Source organism: Paramisgurnus dabryanus, chromosome 10 (assembly GCF_030506205.2).
Source record: "Paramisgurnus dabryanus chromosome 10, PD_genome_1.1, whole genome shotgun sequence".
Lineage (NCBI taxonomy): Eukaryota > Metazoa > Chordata > Actinopteri > Cypriniformes > Cobitidae > Paramisgurnus > Paramisgurnus dabryanus.
In genome coordinates, this window is record NC_133346.1 from 7,587,882 (window position 1) to 7,611,346 (window position 23,465).

Sequence of the window (23,465 nt, forward strand, 5' to 3'; positions counted from 1 at the left end):
AGCATGAAACCCACATGGGCTATTCCAAGGCCCTAGTGTCAAAAAATGATGAAGACACTTTTGTCCAATTGTGTTACAGAATGAGTCTGTTGCCATTCTGCCCATCTTTTTAAACAGTTTATGTTTGTTTATTATGTTACCTTAAACAATGGCCTGCATTGTTTGCTGACTGAAAGCGAGATGTGGCATGTAGATTTATAATCTAATGTCTTAAAAGAACCCTAACCCTAACACGTAGGATTTTTAAAAAGATTTTTGCAAAACACGACAAACACAAGTTTGTTGTCCAGAAGAGGGCGCTATGCACTAGGAAATAACAAGGAACACAACAGAGCCCCCCCAAAATATGTTTAACAAATGTTTGGACTTTTATATTTGTTCTCAATTATTCAATGTGACTAATGAACATAATTCAGTTTCCTTACTCCTGTAATTGATTTTGAATATTTTATTAAAATAATTTAAGAATAATGCATTTTTTTTTAGTTTTATAAGCCTAGTTTTCATTTATAATGTCTGTTTTTATAAATGCAACCTTTTTTGCTGCTTTAGTTTAGTTATTATGTATTGGTTTGTGTTTTCTACCTAAATATTTTCTGTTTATTTTGTTGAGCTTGCAGAATAACATTTAGTTAAAAGCTGTTTTACCTATTTAAAAATACATTTAACGGACTTTGGCTAAAAGTATGTCAACAAAAAGTATTTCCTATTTCTCAAAGTCTTGCAAAGCGCGATGATCATATCCAGCAGGGGTCAGTGCGCGGGCGCGCTCGACTCACCCGATATGCGCGCCCCACAGCTCCAGAAGCGTTTCCATCGGACCGGTGCGGCAGTTCAGTGCGCATCGGACATCTCCACACTATGCCAACACTGTTTCAAGGGTAAGTTTATTTCTCTTTACCAGCAGTTGTTTTTATTTCATTGTATATGTAAACAGTCGGTCTGTCGCGTGAATGCGGAATAAAGAAGCTTACAGAAGCGCATTACACTCAGCAGAACATTCAAAGCCAAATGATGCCATGCATTTAAAAAAAGATCAAAGACATGATAAATGACAGATATGTACATATGGCCTATGTCATGCAGTATATGGGATTAAATATTATTGACATGTATTTGTACTTAGTTACTTAGAGATTTAAAATGAAGCTACGTCAGTTTTGCATGTAGTTTTAATATGAAGTGACACTCCAATGACAGATAAGGGTTTTACAGGTGAGGTCAACTGACTTTGCACCACAGATGTACAAATACAGTGTTAAATTCGCTTTCTGTTCCCAAAAGAGAGTTTTTATTTTTATTGAAAGAGGAAGACGCAATGCGTTTCGGAATTTGTTTTTGAGATGAGTTTCAGGAAGTGACTTTGTATTCGCTCCTGTTTAAATAATCAATAAAACGACTTAAGACAATCGCTGATAACAATGTTTTTATATAACAGTTGTGTCATTGTTGTATGAAATTTGATTATTGTTCTTAGAAACAGCTTTGCGACTGTCATATTTTGTATACCTGCCAGTAAATGTAAGAACAGCCAATGAGAGCGTGTGACGTCACGCAGGTGTCTTTCGTCACGTTTACGTTGATAGTATTTGTTTATTTAAAAATCGTTTAGTTAGCCAAACAAAACTCCCTCAGAATCACACAAAAACAAATATTAGGATGATTGTGTGATCGGCTTGATTTTGTTTTATTAGTAAAGCAGATGTTTATATGTGATGTTCAAAATATTTACAATAAAAATGATGGGTAATTTTTAACCCAGCGTTGGGTCAAAATAGGACGAACCGAGCCCATTGGGTTGTAATTTAACCTATGCTGGGTTGTTTGAACCCAAAATGCTTGGTTGTTTTAACCCATCACTTTTTTTGAGTGTATATAAAAACATGTCATGTACAAATAATTTGCATACATTGCAAAATTATAATTTATGCTTATGGTTATTAATATAAATATTTTATTATGTGTAGGTTATTAAATGTAACATTTTATTAAACCGTTTTTTTATTTATAGGTGGACTGGTGCTGGGAATGACTGAAAACCAGCATTGATCTGCATCTGTATGGTGTGATAACAACATCTGATTTGTGGATTCTTCATCTCGGCCAAACCATGTTCAACTTAAAAAAGACAAAAAAAGACAAAGACAAGGATGGAGCGAAAAAGGAGAAGAAGAAGGATAAGAAAGAACGGATGTCTCAGGATGAGCTGAAGAATTTAGAGGAAATGAGTGTGAGGAGAGGTTTCTTCAACCTACATCGTAGTAGTTCTAAACGGGAATCAAAAGGAAAGATGGAGATATCCAGCCCTATTCCAATCGTAGTAGTCAAAAGCGCAGAGCTCACCCTGACAGATGGTGACATTGGGAAGGTCAGTCTGGGTAACATGAGTGCCGCAAGTTCCACCAATGACATTAAGTTGGAGCAAGACAGCCAACCTTCATCCATCACAGAAAATGTGGCCAGGCTCGGAACCCCAACGAAGCAGAATTCCCAGGTCGGCCAAATCCTAAAGCGTCTTTCTTTCACCCAAAAGAGCAAAGACGCAAGTCCATCAGGATCTTCTGCACCGTCACCTCAAAACTCTGCCAATCCTTCACCTCGCGTTGAGGTTAAAGTATTTAATACACAGCTCTTAAATACGTACAACCCAACCCCTCCTACTAAAAAGATCCAGATCCCTGAGATAGTGGAGAAAACATTCCCAGCAGACCTTCGCTTGCCCGCTTTGGTGCCCCGACAGGTGCCCACACCCAGAGAGTTGGAGCTTCAACGGCGCAACACGGGCGATTTCGGCTTTTCTCTTCGCCGCACCACTGTGGTGGACCAGCAGCCCGATGGGTCGTTGTATCGAAGGGTGGTCCACTTTGCCGAGCCTGGCACTGGGAAAAAGGACCCCACTTTGGGGTTGGTGCCAGGTGACCGCCTCGTAGAGATCAATGGACAGAACGTGGAAAATAAAAACAGAGATGAGATTGTGGAGATGATCAGGCAGTCAGGAGAGACGGTACGTCTGAAGGTTCAACCGATCGTGGAGTTAAGTGAGCTAAGCCGCTGTTGGTTGAGGAACTCCAGAAGTCCGTACCGGGAAGTTTGTGAGGTGAGTGTGCATTGCATTAGCATTGCAAAAGGTTTTGGGTTTGATCCCATACATACTGATATGCAGATAACACTGGATGTGCAGAATGCATGTAACGTAATGAGTTTGTACCTAAAGCATGTGTCACACAACACAATGAAGTTGAAGCCATGTCGCGACCTTTACAGTTGACTATTGTTTGTTAGTCTGACTGAACAAACGCTCTAAGGTAACCAGATACAGTTTATGGGTACATTCTGCATGTTTTTGATTGGATCAGCAACTTTCAGGTGGAAGATCGGTTACAGCCTTGAGGTATTCTGTGAATTGAGTGCAATATATTGCGTTCATGTTGAAACTAAAAAGGCTGCTGTTGATGATGTCACCAGTGCAAAGTTTCACTGAGATGGCTTGAGGCTTGGATTGTACCCATAATGCATCTGCATCTGTGTAAAGTCCCTTTAGGGGAGATGGTAAAGCCTAAAGCTGAACTAAAGAGAGAACTTGAATCTCCTAGAATAGTAAAAATCTTTGTTGCACTGGTTGTAGACTACATCAGCTTTAAAACATCTGTTTTCTTTGCTATAATCCCTGGTTATAGTTTGACACATTTTGGTTTGCATACGGGCACAGCTGAGTGAACGTCCTTGTTCAGAATATAAGCAAGGATGTCCTAATGTGGGCATCGTACCTGTGTTGTAAAGCATTGATGGATCTTTTGATAAGTAAAATTGGAGCTGTTGAAGATCAGATGATTTGGTTTGATGACAGCTGTGTTTTTTCATGTAGTCATCTGTCGTCATGATTCCTATGATATTTCAGACTTCAGCTGACATGCAAATCATACAAAATGTATGAGACCAAGCATGTAGGAAGTCACGATGATTGTTATTAGAGATAATCTGATAAGGTTGCATAATGATTAATCGCGACTAGTCATTTGCAAAATAAAAGTTTTTGTTAATATGTAGCCTGCGTTTCCCCATGCTGCCATGCGCCCAAATTTATTCACGGTTCAAGTCTAGCATGGAAACCATGGCCCAAATTTTCGCCTGAAATAGGGAACCAATTTGAGAACGGGGAGGGGGCAGCAAAACGATGACGACGTCTATGCGACACACCGATTGGATATGAGCTACATACAAATGCATTTAATAGACATTCGTAGTGCCCAATAAACTGCTTTCGTAAACCACATCTCAAATATGAGGAAATTAACATGTGGTTCCCAGACCATGTCTCATTCTCTATGAGACTGGTCTGGTGTTAGCCAGGCTATCAAATATTTGTGTGTACTGTGTATAAAGATTATATAAATACACATGCATGTAGATACTTAAGAAGTATTTACAAGTTTAATATATATATATATATATATATATATATATATATATATATATATATATATATATATATATATATATATATATATATATATATATATATATATATATATATATATATATATAGGGATGCAGCGATACCGATACTGGTATCGGGTATCGGCCTCGATACCACATTTTCAAAAGTACTCGTACTCGTTAAAAGTCCCCCGATACCTGGAATCGATACCACGGTCTGAGAAATGTCTATGTTTGAGCGGCGTGTAAGGGGTTAATGCCTCTTGTCCAAAGAGGCAGAGTTTACAACAAACTGGAAAACTAGTCCATTGTTTTTTTGTTAAATTATATTACTTAAGCTGTTACCTGTAAATTTAAATCATGTTTTTTTATTAAGTACTCGGTATCGGTATCGGCAAGTACTGAAATGCAAGTACTCGTATTCCAAAAAAGTGGTATCGGTGCATCCCTATATATATATATATAATTTTTTTCTTAAAATTATTCATGCATTTTATTATATTAAACACAGTACACACACATATATGATGTAAACAAAAACTTTTATTCTGCAAACAATTAGTCACGATTAATCATTATGCAGCCCTATAATCTGAGCATATAATTAAAAATCAACTTTGTTATATTATCTTATAAAGTCATGAGGTTGTGTTCCATCTAATAAACATATAATTTATTAAACTTTGTATAAAGAAATCTACTATTAGGAAAATGAGGATAGGAATATAATTTAAGTAATATTTTTCTTAGCACTAATAAGTGAATTTGTTTAAACCAAATGTAATGTATGCTGATTTAAAGGGATAGTTTACCCAAAAATGAAAATTCTGTCATCATTTAGTCACTCTAATGTTGTTCTAAACCTATATGAGTTTTTTTTTATTTTGATGAACACAAAAGAAGATATTTTGATAATTGATGGTAAGCGCACAGTTGCCATTACCATTGACTTCCATAGTAGGAAAACAAATATTATGGAAGTATTGTGATAAATGATGAAGAAGGTGTTTTGTTAAATGATGGTAAGCACACCATTGACGGTACCCATTGAATTCCACTGACTTGTTTTTCCTACTATGGAAGTCAATGGTTACAAAAAGCTGTGTGCTTACAATCATTTATCAAATATTTTATTTTCATCCAAAAAATTAAATTCATACAGATTTAGAACAACATGACGATGAGAGAATGATGACTTTTCATTTTTGGGTGAACTATCCCTTTAATGATGTCCCAACAGGGTAATTTATTGAACTACAGTATAATGGTCTCAAATAGGTCAGGGTGATGTCTAAACCCAACATGTTAATCTCATCGAGCTCAGCATAAAACCACAACAACATTATGAAAAGTCACTGATGTTTGAAGAGGAGGTTTTGGTCAAGCCAATCAAATGAGTCACATGACCCCATGTGCTGGTCTGAGTCAGTGATCGCTCCAGCTAAACCTGTTGTAATAGTGGTTTGCCCATGTTTGAATGGGTGTGTGTGTATGTGTGTGGAGATCGGCCCTTTACATACTTTCTGCTAATAAATAACCAGAGAAAATTGTGTGTTTTATTTTAGAACGTCATCAACTATGTGGGACTGTCCATTAGTTTTCCTCAGTCTAAATCATATAGTTGCCTATAGGCAGAGGCATTTACGCACCCTAGATTTTCGCACATCGAAAAATGAGAACACTTCAGTCAGATGAGGAAATGAGAATCTGGGACGATAGTTTCTCATATTTTCTCTTAGTACCTGCTATGAAACACCAGTAATACACAATATTTGCTTTTCTGATATTGATGTGAAAAGTTGGGTCATCGGTCTCAGTTGATGATGTCATCAGGGTGGTAGATCTCCAAACAGACTCTCTAATGAACTGCAACTACCCAGTGTCTGGTGGTCAGGATTCCCACCAGGGTTTTGACTGCCCCACTTTAAACCATTCTCACTACAGAAAAAAACCATGACATATTTGGGATTGGCCTAGAAGCGGTTACTCTATATAAAGATTTAGTTTCTACAGAAATCTAGAGTATGCCACTGTGAAGAGCTGGATAGGTGTGCTGCTTGTATGGAAAAACACTGAGAATAAATGATTCCTGTCACTTGGGCGGTACACTTCCAAAAAGTACACCTTTACAGCTCATATTAGTACCACCAAGGAACATACAGCAATAGCACAAAATGTATACATATCTGTACCTAAATGGTACATATTAGGAACTTGTTAAATGGTACTCCCCGAGTGACAGCTTGGGATCATTTTTCTTATAGTGCATAATGCATTTCTCAGGGGTCTTAAAGGGGACATTTCAAAAGACTTTTTTAAGATGTTAAATACATCTTTGAAGTGTCCCCAGAGTACATATGTGAAGTTCTAGCTCAAATACCATATAGATCATTTATTATCACTTTGTAGAAGTGTGCAAAATTGTGCCATTTTTGGGTGTCCTTCAAAATGCAAATGCGCTGATCTTTGCACTTAATGGCAGTGCAGTGGTTGGATAGTGCAGATTACGAGGCTGTATTACCCCTTTCTGACATCACAAGGGGAGCCAAATTTCAATAACCTATTTTTTCACATGCTCGCAGAAAATGGTTTACCAAAACTAAGTTACTGGGTTGATCTTTTTCACATGTTCTAGGTTGACAGAAGCACTTTGGATCCAATTATAGATGGATTTCAGTCATGTGACCTTTTACGTCATGCCGCCATCTTGAGGACCTACCGAGTACCAGTAGGCTATTGACAAGCATTGGCTACCTTGCTACGATTTACGGATTTCTTATCTTTTACTGTCTATGATTCTTACGGATACAGTAAAGGGCTACAAAAGACAACATGTCGCATCTCGACTGTCATGAAAATAAACGCTACTTTAAAAAAATATATGTTGGTTAGGGTGTGATGCCTACTCGATCCCTGATGCGTTTTTACAGCCGCTGTCCGCTGCTACCGAGCTACCACTATTTTACAACATAAGAAGGCGCGACACAACATAAAACTTTGCTCGAAGTATCACCTGGATCTCTACACATGAACGCGAGCATTGAGAACATTGTTTGTGTACACGGAGTATACTAAAAATAAAGGTTTTTTACAACTGACTTTGGCTGTTATGGTGTTCGCTAGTCATCTCTGCCAGACGTAAATAATCGATTTCCGAATGCGAATGAATGAATCTCATATGAGGCTCCTTTTTCAACTAGAAGGTCAATATTGTTTTTCACTTGCGACAAAACAACGAATTATCCGTGCATTTATGTGGAACTATGCTTTAGGAGATATCAATCTTTACTCTCCTCCCTCTTTACGTCGCAATTGGAGATCGATACATCTGACTGGGAAGAAGGCGGCGAGCGGACGCCAAATCATCCAAAGTCAGTTTTTCAAAACCTTCTTTTTAGTTAACTCTGTGTACACGAACAATGTTTTCAATGCTCGAGTTCACGTGTAGAGACACAGGCGATATTTCGAGCAAAATATCATGTTGTGTTGAGCCTTCTTAGTGTTGTTAAAATAGCGATATTGATGCTCACAGCATATTGAAGGCATAGCTTCTAGTTTTTTTGCGACCACTTCAGCTCCTCAAAATGGCGGAAGACAAGTGAGTGACGTCAGCTGATATTCATGTATAGCACTTAAACATGGAAAAAGTCAGATTTTAATGGAATGTCTCCTTTAAGAATTTCAAAATATTGCGGACGTAAAACAGGACTCCATCCTGATTGCAAAACTGATTCCTGTGGGCCATGTTTATTTACAGGGAAATGAAAATAATGTTTTGTAATGTCTATTTATAGCTTTTGTCTGCTATGATAATGTAATGCCTGCAGTGTTTTTATTTGGGGGCAATGCTTTGGCAACTAAAGTGTAATTAAAATAATTAATTGGCAAATATAAATATATTAAATCTTAATTAAATATGAAAAAAATAAACATTGACTGGTCTGATAGTCCTTGTTGTACACAGAAATCAATGCTATATTGTTCAGGGATATCATCTGCTATGTCATCATAGAAAGTGGCTTTGTGCCAATAGTATGTCAATATGTCATCTATGAGCTATGAATGTGACATGAACTGCTTGTGATTTTTTGTAACAGGCTTGAATGATCGTACTGATAGTTACCAGAAAGACGGGTTTCAGCTGCATTTTGAGGATTACAAAGCTTAAGAAAGACACTATATCACTGTCACACCTGTTCCGGTCCTCTTAACTGAAAGATTGGTTTCTGGCTTTATAAATGTGTATGCTTTTATCAGCTTTTTGTTCATTGATAGTTAAATCTGTCGAGAAATATGATGCCTTTGATGCCTTAAATATACAAAATGAGCACAATTTAAAAGGGCCATAACATTTTTGGAACGATTCAGTGCACATATGCTGGAACATTCAAAACACAAAGCTCGCTAATCTTCAAAACCACCCATGTTTATATTTCAACACCTATTCAGTATTCATCAACATGACCCGCCCTGATGAACGACTGTGTGCTATAGGCTCAAAAGTCCACCCTGAAAATCTAAAGTCGTTGAAACTTTCAACTTGAAAGTCCAGATTCAAAATCAAATTGAACCTTGTAAATAAGCAGAAAGTTGTAGGAATTTGCAAACAATGTCAAACGAAGAAACATTATGATATAAAATGAAATGAAATATGTAAGGGTCGCTAATCAAATAAGCAAATTTGTGCAGTGACGTCTTTTTCTAAAATGTCAGATTTCATTGCATTCATTTCATGGAAGTACACAGGATGTTCTTTGGAACGTTGTCAGATCATGCTGTGATAACATGGATCACCAGGTTTTGTACATATTTTTGGAGACCATGCCAGCTTGAGTGCATGCTGATCTTATGGTTTGTAATGCAATTGTGTTAAATTAGAAAAGATGTTTGCTTTTGTTTGTTATAGTAATGTTGTTTGGTATTATAATAATGTGAAAGCTGCAATTCGTAACTTTTGCTTCTCTATTTGAAACTTTGCATAAGATTGAAATTTACTTTACGTACTTAAAGGAATAGTTCACCCAAAAATAAAAATTACCCCATGATTCACTCATCCTCAATGTATATGATTATCTTATTTCAGACAATCACAGTTACGCCCCATTCAGACAGCCAGCGACCAGTAGCAACGCGATCTCATTCATTTAAATGGAAACCGGGCGACTTCCGGTGACACAAGCGAAAGTGACCGTTGGCGACCGTATGGGCGTGTCCAGCGACGCGAGAAATTTAAGAGAAGTTGAACTTTATGCAAATGTCGAGCGAATTTCGGGAGCGACTACCAATGAGAACGAAGCAGTGGAGTTCACGTCATCCTTCTCTCGGCAGTTACTGGTGTGGATGGTACTCATTTGTTTATGACAAGCAGATTTAGAAACGCCTCATTGAAAGAGACGGGCGACACACAGCGATAACGTCGCCGGCTGTCTGAACGAGGGGTTAGAGTTATACTAGAAAATGTTCTTAAATGGCAGTAAATGGTGCTTCTGATTTGAATTCCAGGGTATGACGTAGCGTACGAGCTTACTGTGCCTTCACATGAAGCCACATATGTCAGCACTTTACTACTAAGCACGTCACTCGCAAGTAAGCTTGAAAAGAGGCAAACAAACATTACACGTTAATTGTTTATTGGAGCAACGACAGTTGGTAGAAAAGCTTTTTAGAAGCAATAAAATAGTCCAGATTCGGTTGCTAACAGGAGTTAACTTACAGGCTGTGAGTCCGAAGCGGGAGGAATTACGATAATGTCGGTCTTGTCTACATCACCAATTCCAGGAAGTAAACTGTTGCCTACAATCCGTGTGTTTGTTGTAGTCCAAAATAAAAGATTTACGTTGGAGACGATGACGTCATCGTTTACTTTGGGGTATATACCTTTTGCATACCATAAACATGTACTAACACACACTTTGCAGGCTTCACACCAGACGCGGTGGAGGCGGCAAGCACAAGTGATTTACATGTTAAGTCAATGCAAAGATGCGATTAGACATCCTGCGGCGCGGTACACGCAGCGTGAATGGCGCTGAACGTGCAAAAGGCGCGTTTCCCCGCGAATTGAGAGTTGCCGCGGGAGTTTAAAAATCTAAACTTCTGCGGATTTCCGGCTGTGTTAACCAATCAGGACCTTGCTGTAGTAGTGACGTGTTTACAGGAAGCGAGCAGAGACTTTCAGCAAGTAAACTCAAATGTTCAAGTGTCCAACTACTCGCGAATAGCGGGTTTTTGCCGCCTCTACCGCAGTTGGTGTGAATGCATTATAACTTTAAATTAAACAAAGAAATACAACTTTGAGGGAGCGTTTTGTGAAGCTTTTCCCTGTCATGAATCTGTAAATCATTGCGCCATCTCACTGTCCTGCTGCTCTATACTGCGCTCCACTTCATGCACTTGCGTCCACTGCCCAACATACAGTACAACATACAGTATGTGCTTGCATAAGCATCGTCTTAAGTTTTTTTAAGGCGGAGTAATGAATAGTGTATTTGCATTTTGCGCGAGAGTAGAAGATCGGATTAATATTTGTTTTGCCAAGACGCATTTATGTGGCCGAATGTAAATGGAAGAGTTTTAACAAATCAGATGAAACACGTGAAGTTCCAGTTTTAAAAAGGCCCTTAAAGCGGAAATCGCAGGTAATTTATGTCCATTTGGCATTTTACATGAGAATATTTTTTTTTGCACGATTTCGATTATTAAATTGATATTGTGTTCAAGCGGAATTTTCGTAACAGTCTTCGATGGACTCAATTAACCAGAATGCACTGCGCGAAACTGAGTCATAAGCTCTACCCACTAACCAATGCAGCCTTCAGGTTTGTTCGACTTTATGCAGCACCGCAAGAACCGACAGCTGGGTGACTGAGCAAGGTTCCGCAAGAGCGATTTAAAAGCAAACTCCTCTGTATGATTTCGTGAATCGCTCTTGCGGTACTTTGACGTCATCTGGCTATTGATTCTTGCGGCGCCGCATTAGGTTGAACAACCCTAATAACTTCTTTTACCGCTCAACCTGCTCTCAAATCAACTCGACTCAACTCGAAAGAGTAACTCCGCTTTTGCCGTCTCTGAAGTAGGGATGCACCGAATCCAGATTTTTTAGGTTCGGCCGAATCCGAAACCGAATACCGAATTCAATTTTAGGGTGAATCATCCCTTTAACTTTACGTTGAAAAACAACTGACACTTCCTTATATTACTATATGCTTATCGTAGTGAATCGTGGTAAGGTATGGAGACCGTTTTAAACACCAATTGTTTATGTACTTGCTCAATAACTATTGTTGTTTGATTTTGCAGCTTTAACAAAACTGATTCATGTAATAAATATAAATAAAATGCTGGGCCACTTTAAATGTGAGGGTTCTGTTTATAACATCATGCATCTTGAGAACTACAAAACATTTCGCAAACCAATTTATAAACAGTTAATCATAGTCTTTACCCAGCATGTCTCTTCTTGGACTTTCTTAATAAACCCCACAGTATTCTGCACTTTTTTTGTACTCAACGACTCTCTTTTGTCCCGTCTGAGAGGGTTTGGCAGCCTGCAGACTATGAACTGCTCTGAAACAATCCGCCAGTGAATGGCTTCATTAACTAGTGTTAGATTAGATTAGATTATGTAATGGATTAAGTTGGCTGCACATCATTTACTGAATACAGGAAGTGTCTGTCTGCTGTCATCAATGTCCGGCTGCCCTTTATTTTCTCTCGTACATATCTTATATCTCTTTATATATCGGTCTGTTTTGGCTGTCAGTTTCCCACTGAGAGGTCCGGCTGTGAAAGTCTAACATTGGCCGGTGGACAGACATGGTCATCCACAGGAGCTCAGGAAGTGCCGTCTGTCTGGGCCAAAGGCTGACAATCAGCCTGGTTTGGATCTGGTTTGGCTGCCCGACTGTGCGAAGCTTCTCTGTGTTAAGCAGTTTTTGAACTTTTTGGCAAAACAGTTTGTAGCTCTGCCAGGTTACCAATACATTAAATGTGACTCGGGAGCAACTTGTTAGCTATTTAATTTGATCCTAAACGCATGTCTGCCAATAAGATGCTCAGGAACTGATAATGCACTTTTCGCATGAGATACTGTATTGGGCTTCTTACATAACACGTACCTTTTCAAGTCACTTTTTTCCCAAAATGCAAATGTTATGAAAATCACTGTACTGAAAGAAACAGCAAGACCAGACATGCTGCTATTATCTGTCCAAAGGACGACACCCTCCGGATGTTTTTCATTGAGAGAAACATCTGTTTTTTTCGCATCTTTGTGCAATACTGTACAAGCAGGTGTTTAAATTAGTCTGTAGTTTTCAAAGGAATGCATGCCTTTTGTTGTACTGTTGACACCCGGGCCAGACTCACTGTAAGAATTGATGAAGTGTGGGTTTATTACCCTGTGTGCATGTACACAAGATAGACTATGACAGTTTGACCCCAGGCCTCTTGAGCACCTGACATGCCGTTTATTAGATTGAATTTTATAAATGTGTCATATGGGAAAATGCCTTTTTTTAAAGGGACACTCCACTTTTTTTGAAAATATGCTCATTTTCCAGCTCCCCTAGAGTTAAACATTTGATTTTTACCATTTTGGAATCCATTCAGCTGATCTACGGGTCTGGCGGTACCGCTTTTAGCATAGCTTAGCATAGTCTATTGAATCTGATTAGACCATTAGCATCACGCTAAAAAATAACCAGTTTCGATATTTTTCCTATTTCAAACTAGGCTATTCTGTAGTTACATCAAGACAAGTTTTCAATAGGAAAAATATTGAAACTTTGGTTATTTTTGAGCGCGATGCTAATGGACTAATCAGATTCAGTGAATTATGCTAAGCTATGCTAAAAGTGGTAGCGCCAGACCTGGCGATCAGCTAAATGGATTCCAAAACGGTAAAAATCAAATGTTTAACTCTAGGGGAGCTGGAAAATTAGCATATTTTCAAAAAAAGTGGAGTATCCCTTTAAAGCAAACATTGGATTAGCAAGAACAGCTAATAATAGGGTCATCCAGGCTTTAAGAGAGGGAGGGGCTACAATTCATTCCCATAGTGACGGATGGAACTCTAGGCGGGGCTTGAGAATTGTTTAGACCTCCCATTGTGTGAAATTGTGTACTTGTTTGGAGACTCTCCTCTACTTCATACTTTATCATTCGGGTGATGTACAGTGGTGTGCATCTGAATGTGTAAGTGCACGTGTGATGTATCACATTTGTGACCCTGGACCACAAAACCAGTCATTAGGGTCAATTTTTTGAAATTGAGTAATAAATATTCAATAATTAATAAATAATTAGGATATTTTTTTAGGATAGTTTTGTTAGGATATGACCATATTTGGCCAAGATACAACTATTTGAGAATATGGAATCCGAGGGTGCAAAAAATCTAAATATTGAGATAATCGCCTTTAAAGTTGTCCAAATTGTATTGTTGCACTCTAAAAACCGTTGGGTTATTTGTTTTACCCAATAGGTGGGTTAAACGTATTGGGTTGTTCTGTTGGGTTATTCCTAGCTTGTATTGGGTTATTTCCATAACAACCCAGAGAGTTGGGTTAAAATCGGGCTCACGTCACGCATTTTGAATTTCAACGGTTGACCGGTGCCACTGCTGAGTGCGGACAGACACGAGAGGTACGTTTTAAAATATATATCTCTGTGTAATGTTTTATTTTGCTACAAAGTGTCTTTAAGCTCTAACACACAGTAAACTATCAGTCACGTTTAAATAAGTGTACAAAAACGCTGTTGTCTAGTTTTTGTCCGTTACACCTGTTCCATTCATTAACTGTTATCGATGCCAAACGCGTTTTTAAGCAATCATAAACGTAGAGAGACATTGCAATTTATTTTAATACTAAACAGCACCAACAGCATGAGCCCTTACGAAAATGAATCATTTCTTTGTTTAGTAGTATAACGTTAGTTTCATGGCGTATTGATTGTCATATTGCTTTAACCATGCTTTCTGTAACAGACAATGTTGTTTTGTTTAAAGTGTAGTAAAAACCGTTTTTTAACTTTTGTAAGGGATGCAACCGGCTGTTTTTTGCTCCAAATATTTTTTTAGCCGGTCTGTGTTATAGACACAGAGCTGTAATATAAATGTGATTCTGAATGTAAATGTCTTAAGAAATGACTCGATGGCATTTTATTGTCGTCTTACTTCAGTATAATCCCTGATAAAGCGCTGCACGTCTACTACTGTATACTGTAACCCCGGTAACGGTTGAATTTGCAATTCAGCGCCATCTACTGTCAAAGTAGAGTATTTATTCAGCGTGCCAGATGTGTTTGCTTTGAGATTTAATTAATTATTCTTTTCTTTAAATGTAGACATTCTTTGAGATGTTGCATTAAAAACCTTACAAAATGGCCAGCAAGATGGTTCAGCCTTCCTACAGTACCAAGAGGCAAAGCAAACATTTATTAATTTGCAACCTGTAAGTATAATTTATGACACTTGTTTTTTTTAACCTGTTTATGTGTGCATATTTACATTGTGAAAATTCTGTCTTCAGGTCAGAAAACAAACATAATTCAATATTTGGAGGAGGAGGTATGACGAAGACCCCATGTCCTCCTATGGGATGAATTCGACTAATCACAAGCCTTTGTTATCGTGGGGAGGCATGCATGGCCCAGGAGCAAGACCAGCAGTTGACACATGCTTTAATTTTTTTTTTTTTACATTTTATACAGAGTATCCCAAGCCTTTCACTACTGTTAAGTAGTTTCTGTAACACACAATACATTTTGTACCATGTGATGTTTCCTGAACACACTGTCACCTGCTTAAAGGGACAGTTCCCCCAAAAATGAAAATTGTCATAATTTTCTTCCTCTCCTGTCATTACAAACCTGTACACATTTTTTTGTTCTGATGACCACAAAGGAAGATATTTTGAGTAATGTTTGAAACCAAACAGATCATGAGCCCCATTGACTGTCATAGTAGGAAAAAAGAATACTATGAAAATGAATGGGGCTCATGATCGGTTTTATTTTTTAAACATTCTTTGAAATATACCTTTGTGGTTATCAAAGTAAAGACTTATATACAGGTTTATAACAACATGAGAGGGAGAAAATGATGACAAAATGTGTGAACTATGCTTTTAAGCAGTTTTTAGTTGGATAAGATTGAGTAGATTTGTTTTGTTCTTATGTTTTTGTTTATTTATGTATGTATATATGTATGTATGTGTGTATGTATTTATGCTTCTATACATGTCTGTATTTATACATTTAAATGCAGGTGCAAATGACTAAATGAAATTAAAGCATTATAAATGTATTTGTAAGTTTTGAATTATTTATTTATAAAGCAAATAATAGTAATAAATAATAATAATAATAATAATAATAATGGGGTTAAAACAGCATTGCAAAAATAACCCAACAAATTGGTTATTTCATAACCCAACTAATTGGGTAAAACTTTCTACCCAATGCATTGGGTTAAAATAACCCAACAATGGGTCGGTGCTATAGTAACCCACCATTGGGTTATTTATTGGGTTATTTTTAACCCAACTGTTTTTAGTGAGTGGCTTTTGCTACAAAATATATCTGTGCGACTTTCCGATAATTCATAACATAATTCATAAAAATCCCGATAATTTACTCACCCCCATGTCATCCATGATGTTTATGTCTTTCTTTGTTTGGTCGAGAAGAAATTATGTTTTTTTAGAAAAACATTCCAGGATTTTTTTTCCATATAGTGGACTTTAGTGGACCTCAGCAGTTTCAGTTTCAATGCAGCTTTAAAGTGTAATAAAAGTCATAAAAGTGTCTGCCAAATGCACAAATTGACAGTGTAATTGTGTTTATTTGTATAAATCTCAATTCCAAGGTATGCTGGGTGGTTTTTAGGTTGTTGGTAGGACATATTTGGTGGTTCCTTATTGGCCTGGTTCAGTAGAGGTATCTCTGTTATATTCTGATCTCTAGGTCTCTTTAACACTCATATCTGTTTGTTTTTATTGCACTGATAAATCTGATCACTTAGAAAAGTAAACCTCTCATCTAAAGTGCATATTAATGATCATTAATCTACAATTGATGATGAGTAAATATTACTTGCTCTATTATAAGTCATAATAATAGAGATGCTTGTGGTTTACCACCGCAAACATTACTAATTGAGCTAGGGCTAGGCCAACAAAACTACATTTATGATGAGTGGTGCACAAACCCTCTGGTGGATTTGAGAGGAACAGATGATTTGTTTTATTCAGATGTTTGGCTGCCCTCTTGTGGAGGAATATGTACTTCATCTTTTGAGTCAATTGCATTCAAAACTAAAATCCAGTTTAGGTCTAAGATCCTCACTATCATTGAAAAGACACAACCCGTGTGTATTTCGGGTGGGGGCGCACTTGGTGCATTTATTGGTTATTTATAGCATGGGTGTCCTGCAGCAGCTGTCACCCCCTCCTATCTGCTTTGGTGCTCAACTTTGTAGTAGTGGTTTGCCTCGTGTTGTTTTTGACCCAAGAGGTTTACCCATGGATGTCTTCCTGACCACCTGCTTCACCTAACAAAAGGGGGATCCAACGTGTTCACTTTGGGGTTTGACAGGTATTGGTACAGGTTTGAAGCCTGCGGGACAGACGTTTGTGTGCTGGTTACTTCACAGTAAGGCCTCTTTACAGTCGCTCTATTTATAGTAAATGTTCTGGCTCACCACGAAAGCAACAGTCTGCACTTTTTCTTTTTTTGACTGGATGTCTTAACATCAAACTTTGCTTTGCCAGCATTGTTTTTGTTTTTAGTTCTTATGAAGCTCGTTTCGTATCATTCATTTCGATTGTCGTTTTAGAGCTCTGTTTGTTGTTGGCTCGTGGCAGGTTGTTTCTTGTCTTCTTCACGTCTCCAAACTTCAAAAAAGTTCAGATCAGATTGCTAAAAGTATAAAGGCAAAAAAGTAATGTAAAGGATGACAAAGTTTAAATTTTTGGGGTAAACTATTCCTCTAAATCAGAATCTGTGAATCATTTAATGTAAAACTGCCTTTAGAGAGATTTTGGCAGATGGTATGAATGCTAAGTCACATGTAAGCCTCACCAAAGCAACAAAATATTAGCACTGGATGGTTGGCTGGTTGTCATCTTGTTTTGACCAACATACTTTGGGTGTCATGATGCTTTTGTTTCACTGGCTATGTTTACATGCACAAAATTTTGTCAATCCGACTGAATTGAATCTGATTGCAGGTTACGACAGTACAGTTTACATGTACCTTAAACATTGCAATCTGATTAAAATGTTTGTTTATGGGTCAGTGACAAAAAACGGTTAGGCAAAATGGGAAATTCAAAAATCTTAAAAAAAAAAAACTTGTGTAAAAGCACGCATTAGGTTTATTTCAATGTGCATAGTGTATTTATGTTAATTTTATGCAATAAACCATTTTTTGAAAGTTAAGACTGAATGGACCTGAAAATGTCAAATGGTGTAACCGGCAATTGCGCCAAAGAATGAGAAATATTAAATATTTTATCCTCCTTGATGGCACGTAAGCATATCATAAAAAGACATATTTATTAGTTATTTCTAAATGTAAATTTTAATGCATTTTTGTAATATTTGTCCGGACATATGCTGAAAACAGCTCTCTTTTTTTAAATAATCTTTGACCATTGATGTAAAAATGTATGTAAAAAAATCATTAATTACACTAAACTAGATGATTATATTTTATTCTACATTTTTTTTATGAATATATTTATATTTTCATTTAAAAAAAATACTAGTAGTTACACCAACGGACACAGAACGGTTACACCACATTGACATTTTTGCATTTTCCCCTAAATATCCTCCTTGATGGCATGTAAGCATATCATAAAAAACACATTTTATTAGTTATTTCTACATTTAAATTTTAATGCATTTTTGTAATATTTGTCCTGACATATGCTGAAAACAGCTCAGTTTTTTTTTATAATCTTTGACCGTTTTTGTTAAAATGTATGTAAAAAATCATTAATTACACTAAACTAGACGATTATATTTTATTCTACATTTTTTATGAATATTATATTTTCCTTTAAAAAAATACTAGTTACACCAATTGACACAAACCGGTTACAACACATTAACATTTTTGCAATTATTCCCCAAATATTCTTTCTAAATGAAATAAAACCAGAAAAAAAAGAGAATGTGTGCAAGTAATCTGCAAATTTTTTTGAAATTTTAACCAGTTAAATTTAATTAAACCATACAGACACAAAATAATTAACGTCACTTCATTGACCCTTACATGTACATTCTATATAATCTGAACCAAACATCTGCGCAAGCGTACAGAAAGGGTTGCCAGATTTGCGTATCTAAACCAGCCTAATGGACATTCAAAATTACCCCAAAAGCATCCCAGTGACTATTCACAGCTTAAATAGCAATAAATAATAAACAAAATCTTTTTATTTTTAACACGCAGAAAAAAATTAACTCCCTGAGAAAAGTAGCCCAAATCTGAAGTTCGCAAAAAAGCAGAGAACTTGGCAACCTAGCGCACAGCATCTCTCGTCGAGTTCATGCTTTATCTCTGGATATAAATGTACAAAGTGCTTTTAAGAAGTTTTCAGATATAGGCAAAGAGACATGAACGCTGCAGAATGTACAGCGCGTGTCCCATTTATCTTGATAATGCGTGTTGCCATTGCCTTGCTATTGCATGTTTCTTTGAATCATGTGATACGTAAATAAGAGGTAAATATAAGACGTTAATTGAAGCACAATTCTTCTGCGCATGTGCACAATGTATTTAGGGTCCGATTGAGAAAAAATTATGATTCACGCGTTTACATGAGTACTTTTCTCCTGCTAATCGGATCACAGATCAGAGTACACCACCCCTTGTAATACAATCGAAATTTGCATCCGATCGACTTCAATCGTATTGATTAAGGTGTTTACATGATTCGATTGAGCCATGAATATGATTACAAACAGATTATTTGGTTGCATGTAAACACACCTACTGTGACTCCATCAAATAAATTTGATCTTCATCCCTCTTCGCTTTCTTGTAGCAACTCGCGCACCTGTTTACCACAGAGTCCTTGTTCTCCCGAACCTCAGTTGCAAAGACCAGCTGATCTCTCTTGCCTTTCCACTCCTTTCTCCTTCCCCCTCATCTTCTCTTCTATTCCCCTCTCTGCTCCTTTCTTTTTTGTCTTCTGTCTTTTGTTTACATCTCTTCTCTCTTCACCTATAGGTTCTACCTGCTGAGCAGTTTGTTTCTCAATGGCATTCTCATCTCGTTTTACATTTTGGGAGAAAAAGGAAAGTACAAATTATGAATATTAAGTATTTTCTTCATGAGACTTTTTTTATTTGAAAAGCTAATGGGCTAGAAGCCACAGATGTCAAATGTTGATGGGGTGCGTAAAGCTAAGAGACATAAAACATTTGATCTCATGAGTCCTTTAAAATTTGTATTGGTTTGTTTACATTAAACATTTACCTTTATTTAATGGCAGGGTAAGATACATGGAGAGTATTTTCCTGGGTCAAAGGTCACATCCTATATAATCTCCCAGGTCATAGGATCTGATTTTTAACTGCATTTGCCCCTCTTACAGGTGAAAGTTAAAAATGGCAAAGCTCCAGTGTAAGTGTTATAAGAGCAGTGTCTGTTACTCGGATTTCAGATGGGTGTCTGATCTGAGATCAGATGAGATTGGGTGTCCCAGCAGTCAGGAGAGTTTGTTATTGTGGTATGTGGTTTCAAATTTAAACACATATTTCGTGTTTACTTAGCATATATCACGATAATGATGGGGTTAGCTGAGAAATATGTGTTTGTATTGTTATATTTTATAGTACAGTACCTTTGTAATTATGGTGTGAAGGGAATTGTTAAGAAGATTCGTTATTTTTTGAAAAGCATTAATGATGCATAGTTGCTGCATATTTAGACAAACAGGAAGTGCGCCGAACAAAAAAATGCTTACAAATAAACTACGATGTTAAGCATACTAAACAGTAAAGGTGAGACTTGTGCACTTGGCTGTAGTGCTGATTTACTCTAGTAGGTGGGGCCTGGTGACATCACACTCTGCCCTCTTCCTCCTCCAATCACAGCTGTAGTGGGAAGGGCAGCCGAGCAAGGAAAAGAGAGGAAAAGACCATGAGAAAGATGCTGAGCCGAAGATGTTTGTGTGTAGGTGTGTGAAGCAAACGTGTGCAAGGTTTGCAAGTCATCATGGATATGCCGGGCAGAAGGCTTGTCCGCCATGCTCAAAGCATGCGGGATGCTGTGAACGGCTGGAGAAGCACCAGTATCATTACCTTCAGGATAGACATGAAGGTGTGTCTCATGCTAATTTTTTTTTTTTTTTGCAGTACCTGGCTTAGACCATATTTGCTAAGCAAACGGTCCTTTTAATGCATTAGGGTGCGTTGCAGAATAATCTAACTTGCCTTGAGGAATGTGAAATATCCTAGTTTCTAGATTGTGCAGTGTGTGATAGAAAGAGTAAGAGTGAGTTCAAGGCTCATGTGGTTGCTCTTGCAGAGTTGTGTTGTAGGGATTTGAGCCAGCAGTTCACTGCATTGACCTTAATTACTGTGTTTGTCTGTTGTGTTAAGCTGCCTGAATGATCTGAGGAAAGAGCTTCAGGGTACCTGATCACGTAGAAGAAAATACGACTTGAAAAGTTAAATTTCACTATTCAGTAATTAGAAATACTGCTGGGATGGAGAGAGTCAATAACGGTCTGATATTCAGAATGGCACCCATTGGAAATCTGTCATCTTTTGGGAAGTTCAGGAAGCAAGACAAGACAGACAGAAAAAGTCTAGATTCTCAGGGTACTCTGGATAATGAGGGACGAGTGCTTTAGTACAATGCCAACTAGGGATGCATAACGATTAATCGCGATTAATCTATAGCAGAATAAAAGTTTTTGTTTACATCATATGTGTGTGTGAACTGTGTATAATAACTTTGTATAGATAAATGCACACACATGCATGTATATATTTAAGAAATGTTTACGTGTGTATAGGGATGCATAACGATTAATCGCAATTAATCTATAGCAGAATAAAAGTTTTTGTTAACATATGTGTGTGAACTGTGTATAATAACTTTGTATAGATAAATACACACACATGCATGTATATATTTAAGAATAAGTGTATATTTATTTATAATTTATATAAATATTTAATATATAAATATATATATTTCTTAAAATTATATATGCATGTGTTCATATTTATATATAAATAATTATTAAACGCAGTTTACACACATATATGATGTAAACAAAAACTTTTATTCTGTTATAGATTAATCGCGATTAATCGTTATGCAACCCTAATACATTTGTATATTTATGTATAATTTATATTATATATAAATACTTAATATATAAATATATATTCTTTCTTAAAATGATACATGCATGTATGCATATTTATATATAGATAATTATTATACACAGTTTACACACATATATGATGTAAACAAAAACTTTTATTCTGCTATAGATTAATCGCGATTAATCGTTATGCATCCCTAATACATTTGTATATTTATGTATAATTTATATTATATATAAATATAAATTCTTAATATATAAATATATATTATTTCTTAAAATTATACATGCATGTATGCATATGTATATATACATAATTATTATTCACAGTTCACACACATATATGATTTAAACAAAAACTGTTATTCTGCTATAGATTAATCGCGATTAATCATTATGCATCCCTAAATTGCCAACAAGATATACCAAAATCATTGAAACATAATATTTTTGTGCATACCCCAATATGCATAAAGCTATGGTTTGCAATAACCGTATAATTTCAATATTTCAAAAAGTTGCATAGTCAAAAGTTTTTGCATAGTGGAGTTTTTTCTTAATTTTTTTTTCTTCTATTTCGTGAAGTCATTTATAGTACTATCATTTACAGTAGTAATTACAGTAGTGTCTTATTTGACCTCTGCCCATGTATTTTGGATTCTACGAACAGGACAGCACGACTCAGTCTGAGACCGCAATAAGTGGTGCATCCGAATCCCAAAGAGGTCAAGAGCCTTCAACAGCGCTAAACCGACAGCGTTCACCGATTGTAGACCAGAAAAGCAGCGGCCCCACAAATGGGCGCAGTGGCAATTTTGAGTCTGACCCGTTTGCGAGGAGAGTGGTAAATGCGGTGCAGAGGGTCGCGCAGAAGACAGAGGAAAAACCTTCAGCAGCCACTTCGGTTCCCAAAACTAGCCGCACCATTCGAGCCGGTAGCAAGGAAGATGGAGATGATATCTCCTTTGGGCTGACCAGCTTAATGGGTCGAGCGAGGTCTAAAGAACATCGCTCTCGTTCGAGGGCCGCTGAACGCAAAGAAACACAGGAAAGCCAGCAAAACAATGATGCAAGTGAGACACCTTTAGAGGAACCCAAACCATCCTCCTCTACTCCACCTGCTCCTAAACCTGACCCTCTTGCCCCTCCTGCAGGCTTTTTGCCTCCTTTTAGCCCTGTTCCAGCTGCAAAGCCCAACCCACTGGCTCCGCCCACTGGGTTTATCCCTGCCCCGAAACCTAATCCTTCCACTCAAGCCACGCCCAAACCTGATCCCCTGGCACCACCAGTGGGATTTGTGCCCGCCCCAAAACGCGACCCGTTTGCCCCAGTGGCAGGGTTTATCCCCAAACCCAAAGTCGACCCATTAGCACCCCCTGCAGGCTTTATTCCTGCCCCACGGATCACTGCTGTTAAAAAGCCAGAGGTACAGGCATGTGAATGTGTTTTTACGCATGTTTGTGTTGCAATGGATACATGAAAGAAACTAAATCTAAAAGACAAAACTAATGATTTGTCACATAAACACTGCACTTTTTGACTGCTGTCTCACTTTAAAACCAACTGGCGCCTGCAGTAACGTAACATGTAACCTTTATAGAAGGCTACTAATGACTCTTAAAGGGACAGTTCACCCAAAAATGAAAATGTATTCTCTCTCAAGTTGTC

At 37.3% G+C, this 23,465-nt stretch overlaps 1 protein-coding gene across 10 annotated transcripts in view; it reads left to right on the top strand.

Annotated features, from left to right (window-relative positions):
- Positions 1-732: 732 nt before the first annotated feature.
- myo18aa (myosin XVIIIAa) overlaps positions 733-23,465 on the top strand; it is a 63,046-nt gene continuing 40,313 nt past the window's right edge. For 3 of the 10 annotated variants that reach the window (XM_065260593.2, XM_065260597.2, XM_065260601.2), the window contains exons 1-2: positions 733-881; positions 2,012-3,097. In XM_065260593.2, coding sequence (XP_065116665.1) covers positions 2,111-3,097 — 987 coding nt within the window. In that variant the 5' untranslated portion in view covers positions 733-881; positions 2,012-2,110. Of the gene's footprint in view, positions 882-2,011; positions 3,098-16,895; positions 17,038-19,684; positions 19,751-20,145; positions 20,780-22,465; positions 23,224-23,465 lie in introns of those variants that run through there. The other 7 variants (XM_073816010.1, XM_065260600.2, XM_065260599.2 and 4 more) reach the window with 7 other exon arrangements.